This window comes from Hemicordylus capensis, chromosome 2 (genome assembly GCF_027244095.1).
Source record: "Hemicordylus capensis ecotype Gifberg chromosome 2, rHemCap1.1.pri, whole genome shotgun sequence".
NCBI classification, from domain to species: Eukaryota; Metazoa; Chordata; class Lepidosauria; order Squamata; family Cordylidae; genus Hemicordylus; species Hemicordylus capensis.
In genome coordinates, this window is record NC_069658.1 from 353,207,125 (window position 1) to 353,223,868 (window position 16,744).

Below are 16,744 nucleotides of genomic sequence, written 5' to 3' on the forward strand. Positions count from 1 at the left end.
CTAACTTTGCTGGTGTCCATGTGAGCCTTTATCCGCTGGCAGGAAAGCAGATCATTTCATGAGATTTATAGCAGAGGAGACAGATTACTTTAAAGCTAAGCTGCCCCTTAATTATTTTTATTTATTTTATTTATATACTGCCTGACTCAAAAGGCTCTAGGCAGTTCACAAAAATATGATAATTATGACAGTAAACCATCAATAATCCTATAAAGCACAACGTCTGCAAGACAGTGACCAACATCTAGACTGCTGGTGGTGAGTGAGAAGTGGCGGTGCACCTGATGAGTTCTTGACTTATGCAGCACAGGCACCTGCACAAAGTCAGCAGCAGCGACTGTGCAGGAGGGAGAGAATTTTGATGAACTCCCTATTCCCCTGGCAGCAACCTGTGCACATGGAAATATGTCCCAGAGGCCTGTGAAGATCTTTTCATGTGGCACAGAGCACTCCCAGGGGAGGCGAGTTCATTGAAATCCACACCCTCCTGTGCATATACAGGCAAATGAGGACACACAAAGAGACACTGAACTGATAGGAACTGTAAGTGGGAACTATGACATGAATCAGCAGAACAACTGGCATCAGCAGATTTGAGATGACATTCAAAAGACATGAACTCGCCTCCTTTCTGACTAGAGTGACACTTTTTCAGATTCATTGAGGGCAAGATTGCTTCCCACATCCTCTCAAGAGCTTAGGGTGAGTCACCATATATTCAAGCTAGACATTTCATACATGCCAATGGCCAGCAATGAGTCAATATCTGACCAGATATGAATGGTGATGCCATGTAAGGCCCCTTCTTTATTATTACCTGTTTAAAACTGCAGTGGGACTACACCCTCTTTCCATCAGCTGTATGGACAAACTACTGAACTAAAAAAAAGCCAGGCAGACTTCCCCAAGAGACTGCACTTCAAAGCACTTACTAGCAAAGTCACCTTGAGTTCAGAGACTACCACTGAAAATGCTCTATAGAATTCAAGAATTTATCAGCATTCCCACTTTCAGAAATTACACATTCATGAACAGAAACTAAACTGGTCTGATTTGTTGGCAGCATAACTGCAGATATTTTAGAATTTAAAATAGAAGAAAATAAGCAACACACACATCCAGTTAAAAAAAAACAACCCACTAAAAGATCATCCATAAGCTACAGTTCAAGTAGCATCAGATCTTTCTCATATGTCATCACAACCTATCACATGATGTGGGTCCTTAGCGACTGTAAGGTAAGGTGAGGGCAACTTTCTAAACTGGATTCTTCAACTGGCTTACTTAAACCAGACAGTTCATTCACATTTTACCTGGACTTTTGTATATCTGAACTACAGATAATTCTATGTATGTATGTATGTATGTATGTATGTATGTATGTATGTATGTATTTGATTTCTATACCTCCCTTCCAAAAATGGCTCAGAGCAGTTTACACAGAGAAATAATACATAATTAAGATGGATCCCTGTCCCCAAAGGGCTCACAATCTAAAAATGTACTTTAATGCTTAAGAATGCAAAGCAAAGAATATCCATCTGTCATAGACATGCTTTTTTGGTGGGACAGGTTAAGGGGCAAGGAGCCAAAAAAAAAAAAAAAAGTTGTTGGGGCAATTCAGTAGTAAATTCCAAATAGTTTGCACAATCACAAATTCCAGACTGGATCAGATCCAGAACCACAGATACTGGTACAGGGTTCTTTAGAACCTTCTGAATTCCAATATTGGCTTGAGGATCTGGTTTTTTATTGGCAAAAATCCTCACAGGAGTCTATGAAGAAAGTAAAAAAATGGCTGGGGCGGGGGGCAAATGTCTAGAAAGGGAGCTCTGAAGGTTGGCACACAAATAGATGAAGATGGCTATATTCTGTGTATTTAATTTTTTAAAAAGTATTTAAAGAAAATAAGATAAATATTATAAAGATAGGGACTAAAAAAGGAAAAAATAACAGTTACAATGATGAGAAGTGGGGGAGCTCAGGAAAACATGTCCATCCACCATCAGAGCTAAGCCCCTGGATACGACCATCTGTTTCTAAATTATTATTTTTAAGTAACCAGGAAACTGTACCTAGAGATTCACAGGAAAAATGTGATGTAACATCTGAGAATCACGAGGAAAGTGACATAACCAGAGAATCTACCACTTTCAAATTATAAGTAAAATAACCATTTTAAAAGGAAGAAGAAATAAATGCATGGGTAGGCAAGCAAGGAAAGATAGATGGCAGAAGATGGCTTTTCCCCGCTCCAGCTGCAATCCGTGGGGGGGGGGGTGACTCCTGCCACCATTTGCAGCTCTGGAATGCTCCTGAATTCAATGAAAGGTATCAGAGAACTCCAGATTGAAATAGGTTTCCCTATTTCACATTGAGATTATCTTCAATACCTTCCGGAATGGCCCATATTGGGCCATTTCCAGAATTCCAGACCCAATATTACACAGCCCTAACCACCCGCAGCCAGACCCAATATTTTTGGGTTTTATCCAGCTTTTACTCACACATCCAGACAGTTAAAATTAATCTCCATATTTGTAGTGAATGCGCTAGATCTGTTGCTGTTAAGTATAGACAGGTTATGATTATAAAGATAAATAGTAATAATAAAAATGCATTTATATAGCTTTATATCCAAATAAACGTCATCATGACTAAGTTCCATTGACATTAATGGGACATGAGATAATCATGGCTAATTTCAATGATCATGAGTAGCTTTCTTTGGGGGACAGTCATAGCTTGTTAGAATATCTAAAGTCATCTTACAGATATTCTCAGAATCTTTACAAACCTTGTGAGGTAGGTCACTATCTCCATATTTAAAGAGGAAGACAGACTAGTGACTTCTATAAGGCTACCTACAAGTTCACAGCTAAGGTGGTATTTAACTGAGGAAAAGGCTGCACTCTGGTCCAGTTTGAGAAAGGAGGCTTAGCTCATGTTTGGATATCATTCTGAATCTGCTGATATGGAATTTGACTTCCATTTTTTAAGCTGATTCCTGTCAAACCTGTGGTCCCATTTAGAATTCTATAAGTTCAGTCTATAGGTGTGTCCTCTTTTGCAAGTGGGGGGGAGAGACTATACTGTTCTGCAAACAGCTGTTTATTGGTTCATACCTTAGCTCTCCATTCCAGTTTAGTTCACTTCAAACATTGAACAGCCCCCTAAATCAATATGAAAAGTCAACACACGCACAGCCCTTAACATTTATTGGAGACTATATTGAAATTGTAGAGGTCTGAGCAGGAGTGGCCGGTGTAGGCACCACCGGGAGGGTGGTGGTGGTGGTGAGGGCCACCTTTAAGCACCAATTAATCGGTGCATACCTCCGCTCCAGCTGCAGCTGCAAACTACTCTGAGCAGCAGCGCACTGCCCGGCACTCCCTGCAGCTACGGATCAACTCTGCCACTCACCTGGCTTCTGCGGAGCCTATCCCCCACCAGTGGTCAGGTGAGTGGTGGAGCCAATCTGCCGCCACAGGGAGTGCTGGGCAGTGCGTTGCTGCTCGGAGTAGTTTGCAGCTGCCGCTGGAGAGGAGGTAAGCACCGATTAATTGGCAGGCACCTCCTGGCGACACTTGCTCCAGCCGCTTCGGAAGCCTTCCCAACACAGAACATTTGCTACAATATCGCAACAAAATACTTATCGTATGATAAGGATAAAATATACAAGTTGCTCAGACAGACATACAAGAGATAAAAGCTTATATTAAACATCTTCAAGCTATCAGAACCTTACCAACAATTTTCTTTAAATCTACGGAATGATAAAATAAGCAAGCCCATCAGGCTGGCTATATACCTATTATCAAGCCATTAAGGACAGAAATGCAATGTACCATTTCAGATATAAGAGGAGTAAAATGTCTGAGAACATAACAGCATCTGTGTGACAATTTTCCACAGGTTTTACATCTGTCTTTGATTATTGCAATCTTACTAGAAAAGCAAGGAACATTTGTTCCAGTAAGTGGACAAGCATTTTTAACTATCATAAACCACTTAAAACAATGCAAAGAAAAGCAAAAGCAATAAAAATAGACTGATTTATTTCAAGTTGCTAGGCACACTTGTTTTAAAGAAAGACATGCAGTTTATAATAAACTAGAATTAGAAACCTCAATTTATGGTTTGTAGACACCAGTTCATCTTTCAGAGTGCTTTAGTCAGTTTAAGTGAAGGAAAGCATGATCAACAGCTGACATGAAGAAACATCTGTTACCCAAAGGAAGAAAAGGTGTGTCCATTAAGAATACCAATAGAACAAAAGCATTAAGACAGAGACTCTGGTTTCAGGAGCAAACTGAAGCACTGGAGAGTAGAACAGAAAAAAAAAAAGTTGACTGGAAGGGAGAAGCCAAAGAGCTATGGACATGGGTTACAATAGATTCAACACCCATCTGCAGCTGGACCATCTATCATCAGCAACACACAGATCAAAAGCTACACAGTCATACCTCGCCAACCACGGTTTTCCCAATCTTCCCCACCCTCCACCTTCTGCCCCAGTCTCTGCTTCCTGACCACGGCCGGCCTGTGCTGGGCCCAGCCGGCCTGTGCTGGGCCCAGCCACCTCTCCTCCTCCCCCCCCACTTTCTTTCCCCCCTCCTGGGCCTTGCTTCCGTGGCTGGGCCCACCGTGGTGACCAATCCTCCTGGGTGTGCTTCAGCCAATCAGGCGCCTCCGCTGCCCAGCCAATCAGCTGGGTGCCAGGATGCACATTCCAAAGCACACTCAGGATAATTAAATATATAGATGAGGTTTTCCTTGTGGTTGGTGAGGGATGACTGTACAATGGTGTTCCACAAGGACAGGAACACAAAAAAGCAACTATTTCCAGATAAGTTAGGCAAATCACAGCTTCAGGGGAAAACAGCTGTTTCCCATCTTCAGCACATAAAATATCCTTCCTAACATCTAAAACTGATCAATTAAATGCTGAATGGAAGCAGCACTCATTCATCCTAGCAAGCGAGGGGTGAGAAAGAGAGGGAGCAGCACAGCTTGCTACCCAACATCTGGGTGCTAGCTGCGGCAGTCTCTTGCACACCACACTCAAATATTGTAGGAGGAGGAAAATATCCACTCTTGGAACCACAGCTAAGATACCAGGAAAAAAGCAGAGTGTCATTGGCCAATCCAATTATATCTTTAACTCATTAAGGTCCCGAGTCTCCATGGAACAGTAGCCAACATCCAAATTAATGCCACGCTGGCATAAGATCATTTTCCATCATGTGAAGGAGAGGGATGTGGTTTTAGATGATTTGCCATTACAGCCCTCTGTGTCTGGAAGCTGTGAGACCCTCAGGGAACTATTTTCAGGAGATTCAAGTGGCTATAGTACAGGCCTGCTCAACTTAGGCCTCCCCCCCAGCTGTTTTTGGACTACAACTCCCATAATTCCTAGTCACAGTGGCCAATAGCCAGGGAGTATGGGAGTCAGGAACATAGGAAACTGCCATATACTGAGTCAGACCATTGGTCTATCTAGCTCAGTATTGTCTTCACAGACTGGCAGCGACTTCTCCAAGGTTGCCGGCAGGAATCTCTCTCAGCCCTATCTTGGAGAAGCCAGGGAGGGAACTTGAAACCTTATGCTCTTCCCAGAGCGGCTTCATCCCTTGAGGAGAATATCTTACAGTGCTCACACATCAAGTCTCCCATTTAGATGCAACCAGGGCAGACCCTGCTTAGCTAAGGGGACAAGTCATGCTTGCTACCACAAGTTGTAGGCCAACATCTGCAAGAGGGCTGAAGATGAACAGCCCTGTAGAGGGAAGGGGGAGATTGGTAAAAATGGCCTCCCTTGAACAACTGAAAAGTGCCGTTGTGCCAGAGTGGCATTAGTCTGGATGTCAGCCAGAATTAGAAAAAATATCAACACTTATTTGACAGTGATCGTTTTCTCTCCTAATGCCATTTTTTAAAATTACAGTTTAAAAATTTACAAGATCAACACCACACAAAAATGTGTTGCCCAAATTTGCGTCCTGTGTCAGCTCCAAATGAATATGACAAATATTTACATACAAACTTCAGTGTAGTCTATTTTGCTCCCAAAATCGCAAAGAAAATTGCCAAATACACACAATAATCTCCCATTTTAACTTCAAATCTACAAGTTTTTGTTGTTGTGGGTTTCTTTAAACCTTCTTCCCAAACTTTCACTGGATACATGTCTATAATTTCCAATCTGAGCAACAATTGAGCTTTACTAAACTGAATCAAATTTTGCAACAGTGTCCCACTATTAACATTCAACCTGTATGATATTCCCAAATGTTCAAATACTATTTTGAATGTGGTAACAGCACATTTAACACACTATTGTATTACTGATCTTTTAAATGTAAGCAATTTACCCTGTGTAATTAAAATTAAAGGTATTTTATTAAGTTTTATTTAAATGAAACTAGCCTCAAAATGTTTATTATGCAATAATCATTAGAGGAAACCAATATAATTTTTTTAAATAACTTCTTTGAAGCTTTACAGTAGATAGATTGTGACCTTTAACCAATTCACAGTAATGAACACTAGTGGACCACCCAAACCTATTCTCCAGATTTGACAATAAAATTACTACAATATTTTTCTTTACTTTTTCTCTCTGTCAAACAAGAATCTTGTGTGTTTGATTAGCGCTAAAAACAGTTAAGAGTAACTGCTATCTTCAGTGCAATAGCAGCCACTGCTATTATTTTCAGTGCAATAGTATAATATTTTCCATGCAATAGCAGCCACTGCTTCTTCATTCAAGGAGGTTTTGCTACAATTCAGAGATATATTTGTAACAAGCACAACCTAATCTACTTAGGTCTATGTAATACTTTCCTGATTCCATTGTCACCATCTACAGACATGGCATTTCCATCTTACCCTGTCATATCCCGCCCTGCCCCCTTCACCCTTTATTTTGTTTTTACTCAACATCCTGATGAAGAGTTCTGATGAATTCATAAGCATCTTCACATCTTTGTGACCTTATAGTCTGTCCTAATAAAAAGGTAGTATCACTCTGTTACTTAAACACAATCTCACCATTTTCTTAATATGGAAACAGCGAATTACTTTCCAACCTGTCTCAGACGGGACATAGGTAAAGTGTGCCGTCGAGTTCGTGTCGACTCCTGGTGCCCACAGAGTCCTGTAGTTGTCTCTGGTAGAATACAGGAGGGGTTTACCATTGCATCCTCCCGTGGAGTATGAGATGATGCCTTTCAACATCTTCCTATATCGCTGCTGCCTGATATAGGTGTTTCCCATAGTCTGAGAACATACATGTAAGGATTCAAACTGGCAACCTCTGGCTTGCTAGTCAAGTCATTTCCCGCTGCGCCATAGGGACATTCATTATTATTATTAATAGCAAGTCTAAGAGAAAACCATAGTGTGTGTTAAAATAATAAAGCAAGTCTTTCTTGCAGAAGTTTTCTAAACAGTTTTAGCAAAGTAGTTATACAACTTCTGGAGAGACCTCTATTGTGGTCTCAGAACCACAGCACTAATTCAGATGCTGATATAAATCCTATACTGTTGGCCACCATAGGTTCCATGAGCCCTACACACATAAACCTAGTCATCATTACCCGAAGTGTCAATCCCCAATTATTGAAAGCTCCTAGAAAACAGCAAATAATTTCTAATTTTAATAATTTCTATCACAGAAGTTATCCACATGTTTTCTTCAGACTTTCTTAGCGGTCAAGACATAGAAAAGAGCTCTCAGGAGAAAAAGACATTCAGATTCAGGTCCACAAATTTCAGGATAGATTCTGTGGCACAGTCATGGCCATACCATAGCAGGCCTGCACAACTTTGGCTTCCCAGCTGCTGTTGGACTACAACTCCCATCATCCCCAGCCACAGTGGCTAATAGTCAGGGATTATGGGAGCTGCAATCCAATAACAGATGGAGAGCACTTGTGCAGCCCTGCTATACAGGTTTCAAGACTAGTCCTTCTACCTAAAACCATACATGTTCAAATCTGGAAGGTAAGCAGTACTGCTACCATGTTTGCTCAGACCAATGTCTCAAACATGCATGCACCTAGCTCCACATGCATGGATGCTACACCAGCTCAAGTTTTGCAGGGGAATTATTTTAACTGGAGACTGGGGGAATTACTTGAATGGTAGTGGGGATCCATTCAGTAGAGTGAATACCGAATGACTAGCATCAAACTAGCAAAAACATATAACTTCGGATAAGATCTGAAATTGTGGATTGATCAAGGTATCGGTATCTCTTTCTCAAACATACTCACACTCATGGGATGTGCACGAACCAGTTTGGAGTTCTATTCCTAGAACGCCGAACCAGTTTGGAAACCCCGCGTTCAAACTGGTTCAAACGTGGGTGGGGTCACTTTAAGGTGCAAGAAGGGTGCCCTTATCTCCCCCGCAGTGCTGCTTCAAAAACCGCACACATGCCACTGCCGGTTTTAGGCTCACTGGGGCAGCAAGAGGGTATATAGCCGACTCGCACCAGTGGTTGTTGAAGTAGTGCCGGGGGGAAGCTCAGTAGAGGAGATTAGAGCACCCTCCCCGTGCCTTGAAGTGACCCCCGTCTCCCGGGTGTGCACGGATCCGATTCTGTGCACACCCCTATCACTCACACACACCAAAAACAAACACCAAAAAACCCCATCTTAGAACAATGAATTGAATTTATCAAAGACTCTTCTGGGTAGCGTAAGATCACACACAAATATGATACCTGACACACATCTGAGCAAGTGTAACAGAAGGCTAAGACTGAACTGCTATGCACACCTTAGACAAAGTGGGACTTCATAGTCTTTTAAAACTAACTGGGAGTAAAACTATACTGTACTATAGCAAAACATACTAATATTTAAAGAGAAGAACCATTATAATTAACAAATATATTAAAATAATTCATTTTCTTTTTTTAAATCACCACCACCTTCATTCTCCCCGCCCCAAATACTCATTTTAATAATAGACTAAATAATCATTCCTAATCTGTGTTCAAGAAATCACACTCTTGCAGTGATGCACTAAGACTCTGTTTTCTCACGTACCTAAATGTATTTTAGGTTAATTATGTCAGGTAGACAAATTCCCTTTAGGTTCTCATCACTGATACTTTAATGTGTATAATTAAGGTACACGGTAAAGATATTGTTTAAATATCTAAACCAGCAGCGTACTGATCAGTGGAATCAGTACCCTTTGGATCCAAGCATAGGACCTTCAGCCAACACAGAATGCTTGGAGAGTTGTGCCACAATAAAAAATAGTTGATTTTTAATGTGCTACAGGAGTCTTTTGTTGCTTTAACTTTAGACGTTCCTACCTTTCTCCACTCTTTCCTTTCTTCCGGGTGGTCCCATGTGATATCTGGCTCCCCTATCCATCCCTATCTGCTCTGGATGAGGTTGCACGTCCCCTGAAAGATCAGGTATGTAGCTTGCAAGTGCTCCTGGACCCAAAGCTCTCCTTGGTTTCTCAGGTTGAGGCGGTGGCCAGGAGTGCTTTTTATCAGCTTCAGCTGATATGCCAGATACATTCATTTCTGGAGACAAATGACCTTAATACAGTGGTACATATGCTGGTAACCACCAGGCTTGACTACTGCAATGCACTCAAAGTGGGGCTGCCTTTGTACGTAGTCCGAATACTACAATTTATACAAAATGTGGCAGCCAGATTGGTCTCTGAGACAACATGAAGGGACCACATAATGCTGGTTTTAAAAGAACTGCACTGGCTGCCAATACTTATTCATTTATAATACGTTTCTGGGTGAAATACACAGTGCTGGTTATTACCTATAAAGCCCTTAATGGCTTGGGTTCAGGCTATTTGAGAGCATGCCTCCTTTGACATAATCCCTGCAACCTGTTGCAGTCTTCTGGAGAGGTCCAGTTACGGTTGCCACCAACTTGTCTGGTGGCTACCCAGGACCGGGCTTTCTCTGTGGCTGCCCCGGGGCTTTGGAATATGCTCCCTGCTGAAATAAGAGCATCTCCTTCTCTGTCAGTTTTCAGGAAGAAACTCAAGATTCTCCTGTTTTCTCAGGCTTTTAATTAGAATTTTAATATATTTTAAGGTACTTGTTTTAATAATTATTTCATTCTATTGTTTTTATTGTCATGTATTTTAATTTGTGACTTCAATATTTTAAATTTTGTACACCACCTAGAGATGTACATATCAGGTGGTATAAAAATATGATAAATAAATAACTATTGAGTAATAATGAATACCATTACAATCAAAATACAATTTCCCAGTACACAGATTAGTAACAGGACACAAGCAGTAGCTAATTTACATTATTAGAACACATGCTCATCTTTCATTCCTGTGAACACTTCTGCAGAGATCCAAATACTCTTACAGGCCATAATAACATTAACATGCTATTTGCTTGAGGTATGTGCCCTTAAAGTTCAAAAAAAATTAAAGAACATGGCTAAAAAAATTGGTAGTGTATATACAATATATAGTTTAATCACAACCATGTGGTCAGATTTAAGAGTATATAGTTGTGTGTGAAAATCTAGAGGTTGCTCACGTGATGGGGAAGGTGTGGTGGGTGTGGGGAGAGGCCAATTCAACTCACCTTCCACCCCAGATGATTGCTCCAATGTTGCTGGTAGTGCAGAGCTTGCTCCCAGAATATCCGCGCTGCATGCCTGCAGCAAAGAGCTCCTGGGATAACATGTCCCAGCATCCAGATATCCCACAATGCACCATGCAACAGACACGATGCATTGGGGAATTCCCCCCGGAGACACATGTGCTAGGCACCCATCTCTGTGCCTGCTGGGGCTAAACACAGCCCCAGCGAGCACACGATTCGGTAGCCCAGATTAAGGGAGTGCTTGCTCCCTTAGCTTCTGCTAACAGCCAGGTTTGAAAGTGTGGTTAGGCGGCGCTGACCTGTGGGGATTGGCCCTGATCCCGGCCAAGGCTAAATGGATTAAAAGAGAAAAAGGGCACTTACAATTCTATTAGACACCAGGATAAAAGTGATAATGTAGACAGCCCTAACAAAGAATTCAGAATGTAGTATATCAGAATCTCTCTCTCTCTCTCTCTCTCACACACACACACACACGTCAATCAGATGCCTCTGAGAAGCTCAGAAGAAGGGCATATACCAAATAGTCCTCTCTTGCTGTTGCTTCCCAATCATGCCATCATGACTTGTAGCCAATGATAGCTTTACACCCAATTTTATTTTAAAACCGTCTAGGTTAGTGACCATCACCACATATTGAGGCACTGAATTCCATAAATTAATTATGCACCATGTCAGGACTGTATAACTTCAACCCTCTAGCTGTTTTTGGACTGTAACAACCATATCCCCAGCCACAGTGGCCTGGAATTATCGGAGCTATAGTTCAACATATGCAGGAGGGCCAAAGTTGTGCAGACCTGCATCATGTGATGGAGTCCTCATCTGTCCTGAATCTCCTGCCAATAGGTTTTATTAGATCATCCTAGATTACATTATTGAAGAGAAAGAAAACTGCTCCATCCACTTTCTCCAAACCATGCATAATTTTCCAAACCTTTACCATGACCTCCTTTAGTGAGCTTTTTATTAAGCTAAAAGGTCCCAAATGTGTTACCCTTTTCATCATAAGAAAGGTGCTCCAGGTTCTTGGTAATTTTTGTGCAACTTTCCCCACTTCTACAATATTCTCTGAGTTCTGGAAATCAAAGGGGTACATAGTATTCCAAGTATGATCACACCTTAGATTTGTAGAAGAGTACTACAATATTCACAATTTTATTTCCACTGCCTTTTCTAATGATCATTGGCAGTTCTCATTGACCAATTATCCACCAATAGGTGACAATCTCTCTCCTGGTTTGGATCCCCCATTAGTGTATATGTGAAACTGAGACCAAATTTGCAGAGACCTCTATGGAACTCTTCGGTTTCAAGTTTGGTTGTCACCCTGAATAATTTGGTGTCACCCACAAACTTGGCTATCTCCCTGCTCACCCTCAACTGCAGAGCACCTATGAAACAAAAGGTCATTTCAGAATGTACGAAGTAGCCAGAACATTTTTGCAATGGGTAAACCGTCAAAATCATATGCAACGCAGGCATCTATTAAAGTGTCCCAAATGGCTTACCCGAGGCATGCAGAGATCAGAACATGAGTATGGTGCGGGGAAATTATTAGACGTAATATTTAGCATAGAATACTTATTCAAAACAAGCTTTTGGCTTAGATCAAGGCCTTAGAATGCTGGGATGTGGGGGGGTCGGAAGCCAGCGTGGTGTAGTGGTTAGAGTGCTGGACTAGGACCGGGGAGACCCGAGTTCAAATTCCCATTCAGCCATGACACTTGCTGGGTGACTCTGAGCCAGTCACTTCTCTCTCAGCCTAACCTACTTCACAGGGTTGCTGTGAGGAGAAACTTAAGTATGTAGTACACCACTCCGGGCTCCTTGGAGGAAGAGCGGGATATAAAATGTAAATGTAAATAGTAAAAATCTTTGACCACCCACTGCAAAATGTGTCCGCTATTTTGGTGATAGTTCAGCTATTCTGAGTAAGGATAAAGTTTCTTGCCCTCACTTTGCTTTGGTTTCATGACATCATTGTATATCCTTTTCTTTGTGGTACCAAAAGGGCATCACACTGGCTGTGATAACTGTCTGGCTGGATCATATAGCCAGGAAAAGGAACCAACCTCTTAACTGCATCAGACCAGCCTGCCAAGAGGGGTAGCAAACAGGAGCAAAAGAAAATATTTGGGAGATGTAGGTTCAGAAGATATTTGAGGTCTCATAAATACCTTGCCAGAAATGTTTGCCCCTCAAAATTCAGTGCCGCCTTAGCAACTAGTCTTGAACTAGGAGCCAAATGCAAACTGCTCTTGCCACTACTATAGCACTTGATTGTGGTATGGTGGCAGCATTCGAAGCACTCAGCTTTCAGAGGCCCGATAGTTTCTTTAATGCAAGAGTGTGGAGGAAAGGGATGATTAGGGAAACAATGCTTCAAGCATGCATAGACAGACGTGCCAAAAGAGACACTGATAGCTGCCATGGTGCTTACTAATTTCCTTGCCCAAGGAAATGCAATCATGTTCTCATAGCTGTATGTCTTCCCTCTCTCTTCAAACTTAAATTCCAGGTTGATCTCAAAAGATCCCACAGCACAACTATATTTCCTAAACAAGGAAATGCAGGGTTGCATAGACTGAGGACAATGAAGAGTTAAGCAGCAGGAGACAGGAAATAGGTGGTAGGAAGGGTAAGACCAGATCAGACCATCCAGAGTACTAAATATACTTGGAAGGAATGGACATCCATCCATTCAGCCACTTCTTTGTAAAGCTGCTACAAAATATATAGCTTGTCATTTTGAATCTTTGAGGTCAAACTTATAAATCAACAACAGAGAGATGCCTTGCATGTAAAGCTGCTGATAAATGTTTGCTTAAAAGTTGGTTACCTCAAATCCTTACAAAGAACAAGATTGAGGAGTGAGGCTAATTATCTAAAGGCACACAGGGCCTTTAAAAGCCAAGGGGGTGCCTGGTGATTCAAATTTGTAGTGTATTTTAGTGATTCATCTTTCAGTATGCACAGCTTCCCCTGCCCCCACCCCCCCACACCACACACACATATGTAATCCAATTTTAATATATTCTACCCTATACATATTAAGAAAAATACTGGATATACATTCAGGCTCAAGATGTTTGCAAATCTTTCACCCACAAGACAATAACTCAACATCAGCCCAAACAACCAGAAAACTTTAAGAACACTAGTAATTAGCTATTGTGGAAAGGCAAAACAAACTCTCATGAAGAAGGCATTTTTTAAAAGAACAAAGTGTCAAATGTATCTTTAGGGATCATCACTTTTTCTGATACTGTAATTTCTGTCAGAAGAAATATAGCCATCACCAGTCAAAACGGGTCACTCATTAACACATATTAAAAATAGCATGTTACTTTAAGATATGACCAATTTCCAATTATATTCCTAATGAGAAAAGCATAATCACAATTTTCCATGGTTTCAACACAAACTGTTAACTAGGCCAAAGACCTCAAACATGAATGCACACCCTGTTAGAGTTAAGGTATTTCTCTAGCACCATATAGAAACAGTGCAAGATAACCAATTCAGTATAAAAAGAGTTTCCCTGCCAAGAACACACAAAGCAGTAAGCAAGTTCTCAAATAATTAATATTTTTAATATGGCATTTTGTTTAGCTGGAGAAAAGCCTACAGACAAATACTTACTTTAGAGGCCCATGGCTGCAGACAGTTGGCGTAACAACGAACAAGAAAAGCCATTTCCTGGGTTGAAAAGGAAACTTTCCACTTGCAAACAAAGCCGAGGGCAAGAAATTAAGTAAGATCCTTAGAAGATTCTCTTTATGAAACTATAAACCAAAGCTTGAATTTTCAGGCACAAAATTAGGTAGACTTTATTTTCACAGTGAGTAATTGAATATAGTTCCTACTATATCTCAGTGGCTTTCAGTGTTGTGGCAATTACTGCAAAAATAGTCCAGTTTTAACAAGCCCATAACTGCACATTCAAAATTTTCAGTGCTTTTATTCAAATACAAATGTCAATAGGCTTCCTCAGGCAGACCATGTACTTGAAACAGCAACGCAAGAATCAATCCTAGGAAGGATTACAAATTAAACGCAACAGTCTATGAAAAGGTGAATATTGAATTCCTGCAAGTACTTTCTCATTTCAAGGCACGATTAAAGCTGGTTAGTCTTCAGATTCCCTTTTCCCCATCTTCACATTTTATAATGGAGGTATAGTTTTGCAAAGATTCTTCGTAAGTAGATCTCGGGTGACTGAGGAATCCTTCATATCAAAGTTTCTTCTTCTTTATACACCTGCACACCATGACTGCAAGACTGAATCCATGCACAGCTAGTATCTTCAGAATATACACACTCTTACAGGTTTACACTACAGAATTGCTCAAAGCCTCTGCAATCAAAATCATTTCCCTCCCACACATCCCCAATGCAGAGTTTAAAATGCTGCAGTATAGCTTAGAATTCTAATGCATCAGCTAGACACCATTGCTAATCTAAACCCAGAATTTACCAATTAAAACATTTCTAATGCACTGCAAAAGGCAACATCTACAGCAAGAGTGAATGCTCGAGTCCTAATTCCTACTATCTTTGCTCGTTTCTCAGCAGCTCCCTCAGGAGAAGCTCTCATCGATTGGATGCTCTGCAGCAAGATGAAATATCTAATAAGGAGGGGAGAGAGTGGGAGGGGAATGGAGCTAAAAGGATGACATCACCTGTATAGAAAGCCTTTAGAAACTGCATTAGATCAATTGGCTACTGTATTTGCAAATGCAGCCAGAGCATCTTTATTGACCAAGCATAAACACACCTCTGTACAACAGCAATTCAACAAAACATACTCTATGTTACATTTCATATTGTTCTGCCGATCTGCACACAATTCCTTTGGGTGTTTTGTTTTGTTTTTTAAAAACCCACTTATTTCATGAGCATCTGTTCATATTTCCTCTGAAGTTGGATTACGGACAAAACACCTCTCTTATTTTGATCAAATTTAATGCAGATTCTTCCTTCTGCTCAATCTGAGGAAATTCTGCATCACAACAAGCTATTACAAACAAACCATTTCATTAGGAAGACAAATTTTTCCCCAGTTATGGTATTTGATGAGTATAAAAGAAAATTTTTACTTTCTAGTTGGGGGAGACCTCACTATGGTAATAAAGCACACATCGTGATAAAGCATACACTATCGTACAAGTTACTAAAGTGGTGGAGGAGGCAATATTTACATTGTTCCCTTTTTTTTAGATTAAAGATGTTATGATGGATGGTCAACATCTTGAGGGGCATCCTTTCAAGGCAAAGTCTACGAAATGGATATTGACATGATATGGGCATGTATACCCCTCTTGCAGCCCATGTTATAAATGGGAAAAGCATCAACAAAAAACTTTCAACTGCAGCATAGACTACCAACATTATCTCCTTTTCTCATATGCAGAGCTAGTGACAACCTAGTCCCTAATGCTACATGCATATTTGTTATCCATACATGCTTAATTGGAGCCACCTAATAGCACAGTGGGGAAGTAACTTGCTTAGGGAGCAAGAGGTTGCTGGTTCGAATCCCCGCTGGTATGTTTCCCAGACTATGGGAAACACCTATATCAGGCAGCAGCGATATAGGAAGATGCTGAAAGGTATCATCTCATACTACGCGGGAGATGGCAATGGTAAACCCCTCCTATATTCTACCAAAGACAACCACAGGGCTCTGTGTTTGCCAGGAGTCGACACTGGCTTAACTTTACATGCTTCATTAGTCACAAAAATTAAGTTTTAAGCTATATGCCCACCCCTTCTTCAATATTAACAAAGCACAGCAATCCTAGTGCTATTCTTAATAGCAATCTTGCTCCCTGGCAGTAAAGTCTTTTCACTTCATGTTCATCAACTTACACACTGTGCCACAATTTTACATCTTGCAAGCAGATGCTCAAGTGAAGGACAATAAACTAGGTTAAATGATGCAGTAATGTTCCATTTATATACTATGAAAGGCAGAGGTTGTTCTCACATCTGGCCAGGCGGGCAGTGAGAAAGGCTGCAGAAACCCGTCTTGCCTGCAGACGATCTCTGGGGACCTCTGGGCATGTGGATCACGCAGCCAGATGGCCTACTTCTACCCCAGATGTGGGGCTT

General features: G+C 41.0%; 1 protein-coding gene across 11 annotated transcripts in view; it reads right to left on the reverse strand.

Moving 5' to 3' along the window:
• The window catches only part of RAPGEF6 (Rap guanine nucleotide exchange factor 6), a 244,713-nt gene that overhangs the window by 128,101 nt on the left and 99,868 nt on the right, over positions 1–16,744 (reverse strand). Inside the window, exon 1 of one of the 11 annotated variants that reach the window (XM_053300761.1) lies at positions 14,273–15,254. The exons of the other annotated variants lie outside the window; for them this stretch is intronic. Coding sequence (XP_053156736.1) covers positions 14,273–14,326 — 54 coding nt within the window. The 5' untranslated portion in view covers positions 14,327–15,254. Of the gene's footprint in view, positions 1–14,272; positions 15,255–16,744 lie in introns of those variants that run through there. 11 annotated transcript variants of the gene reach the window in all.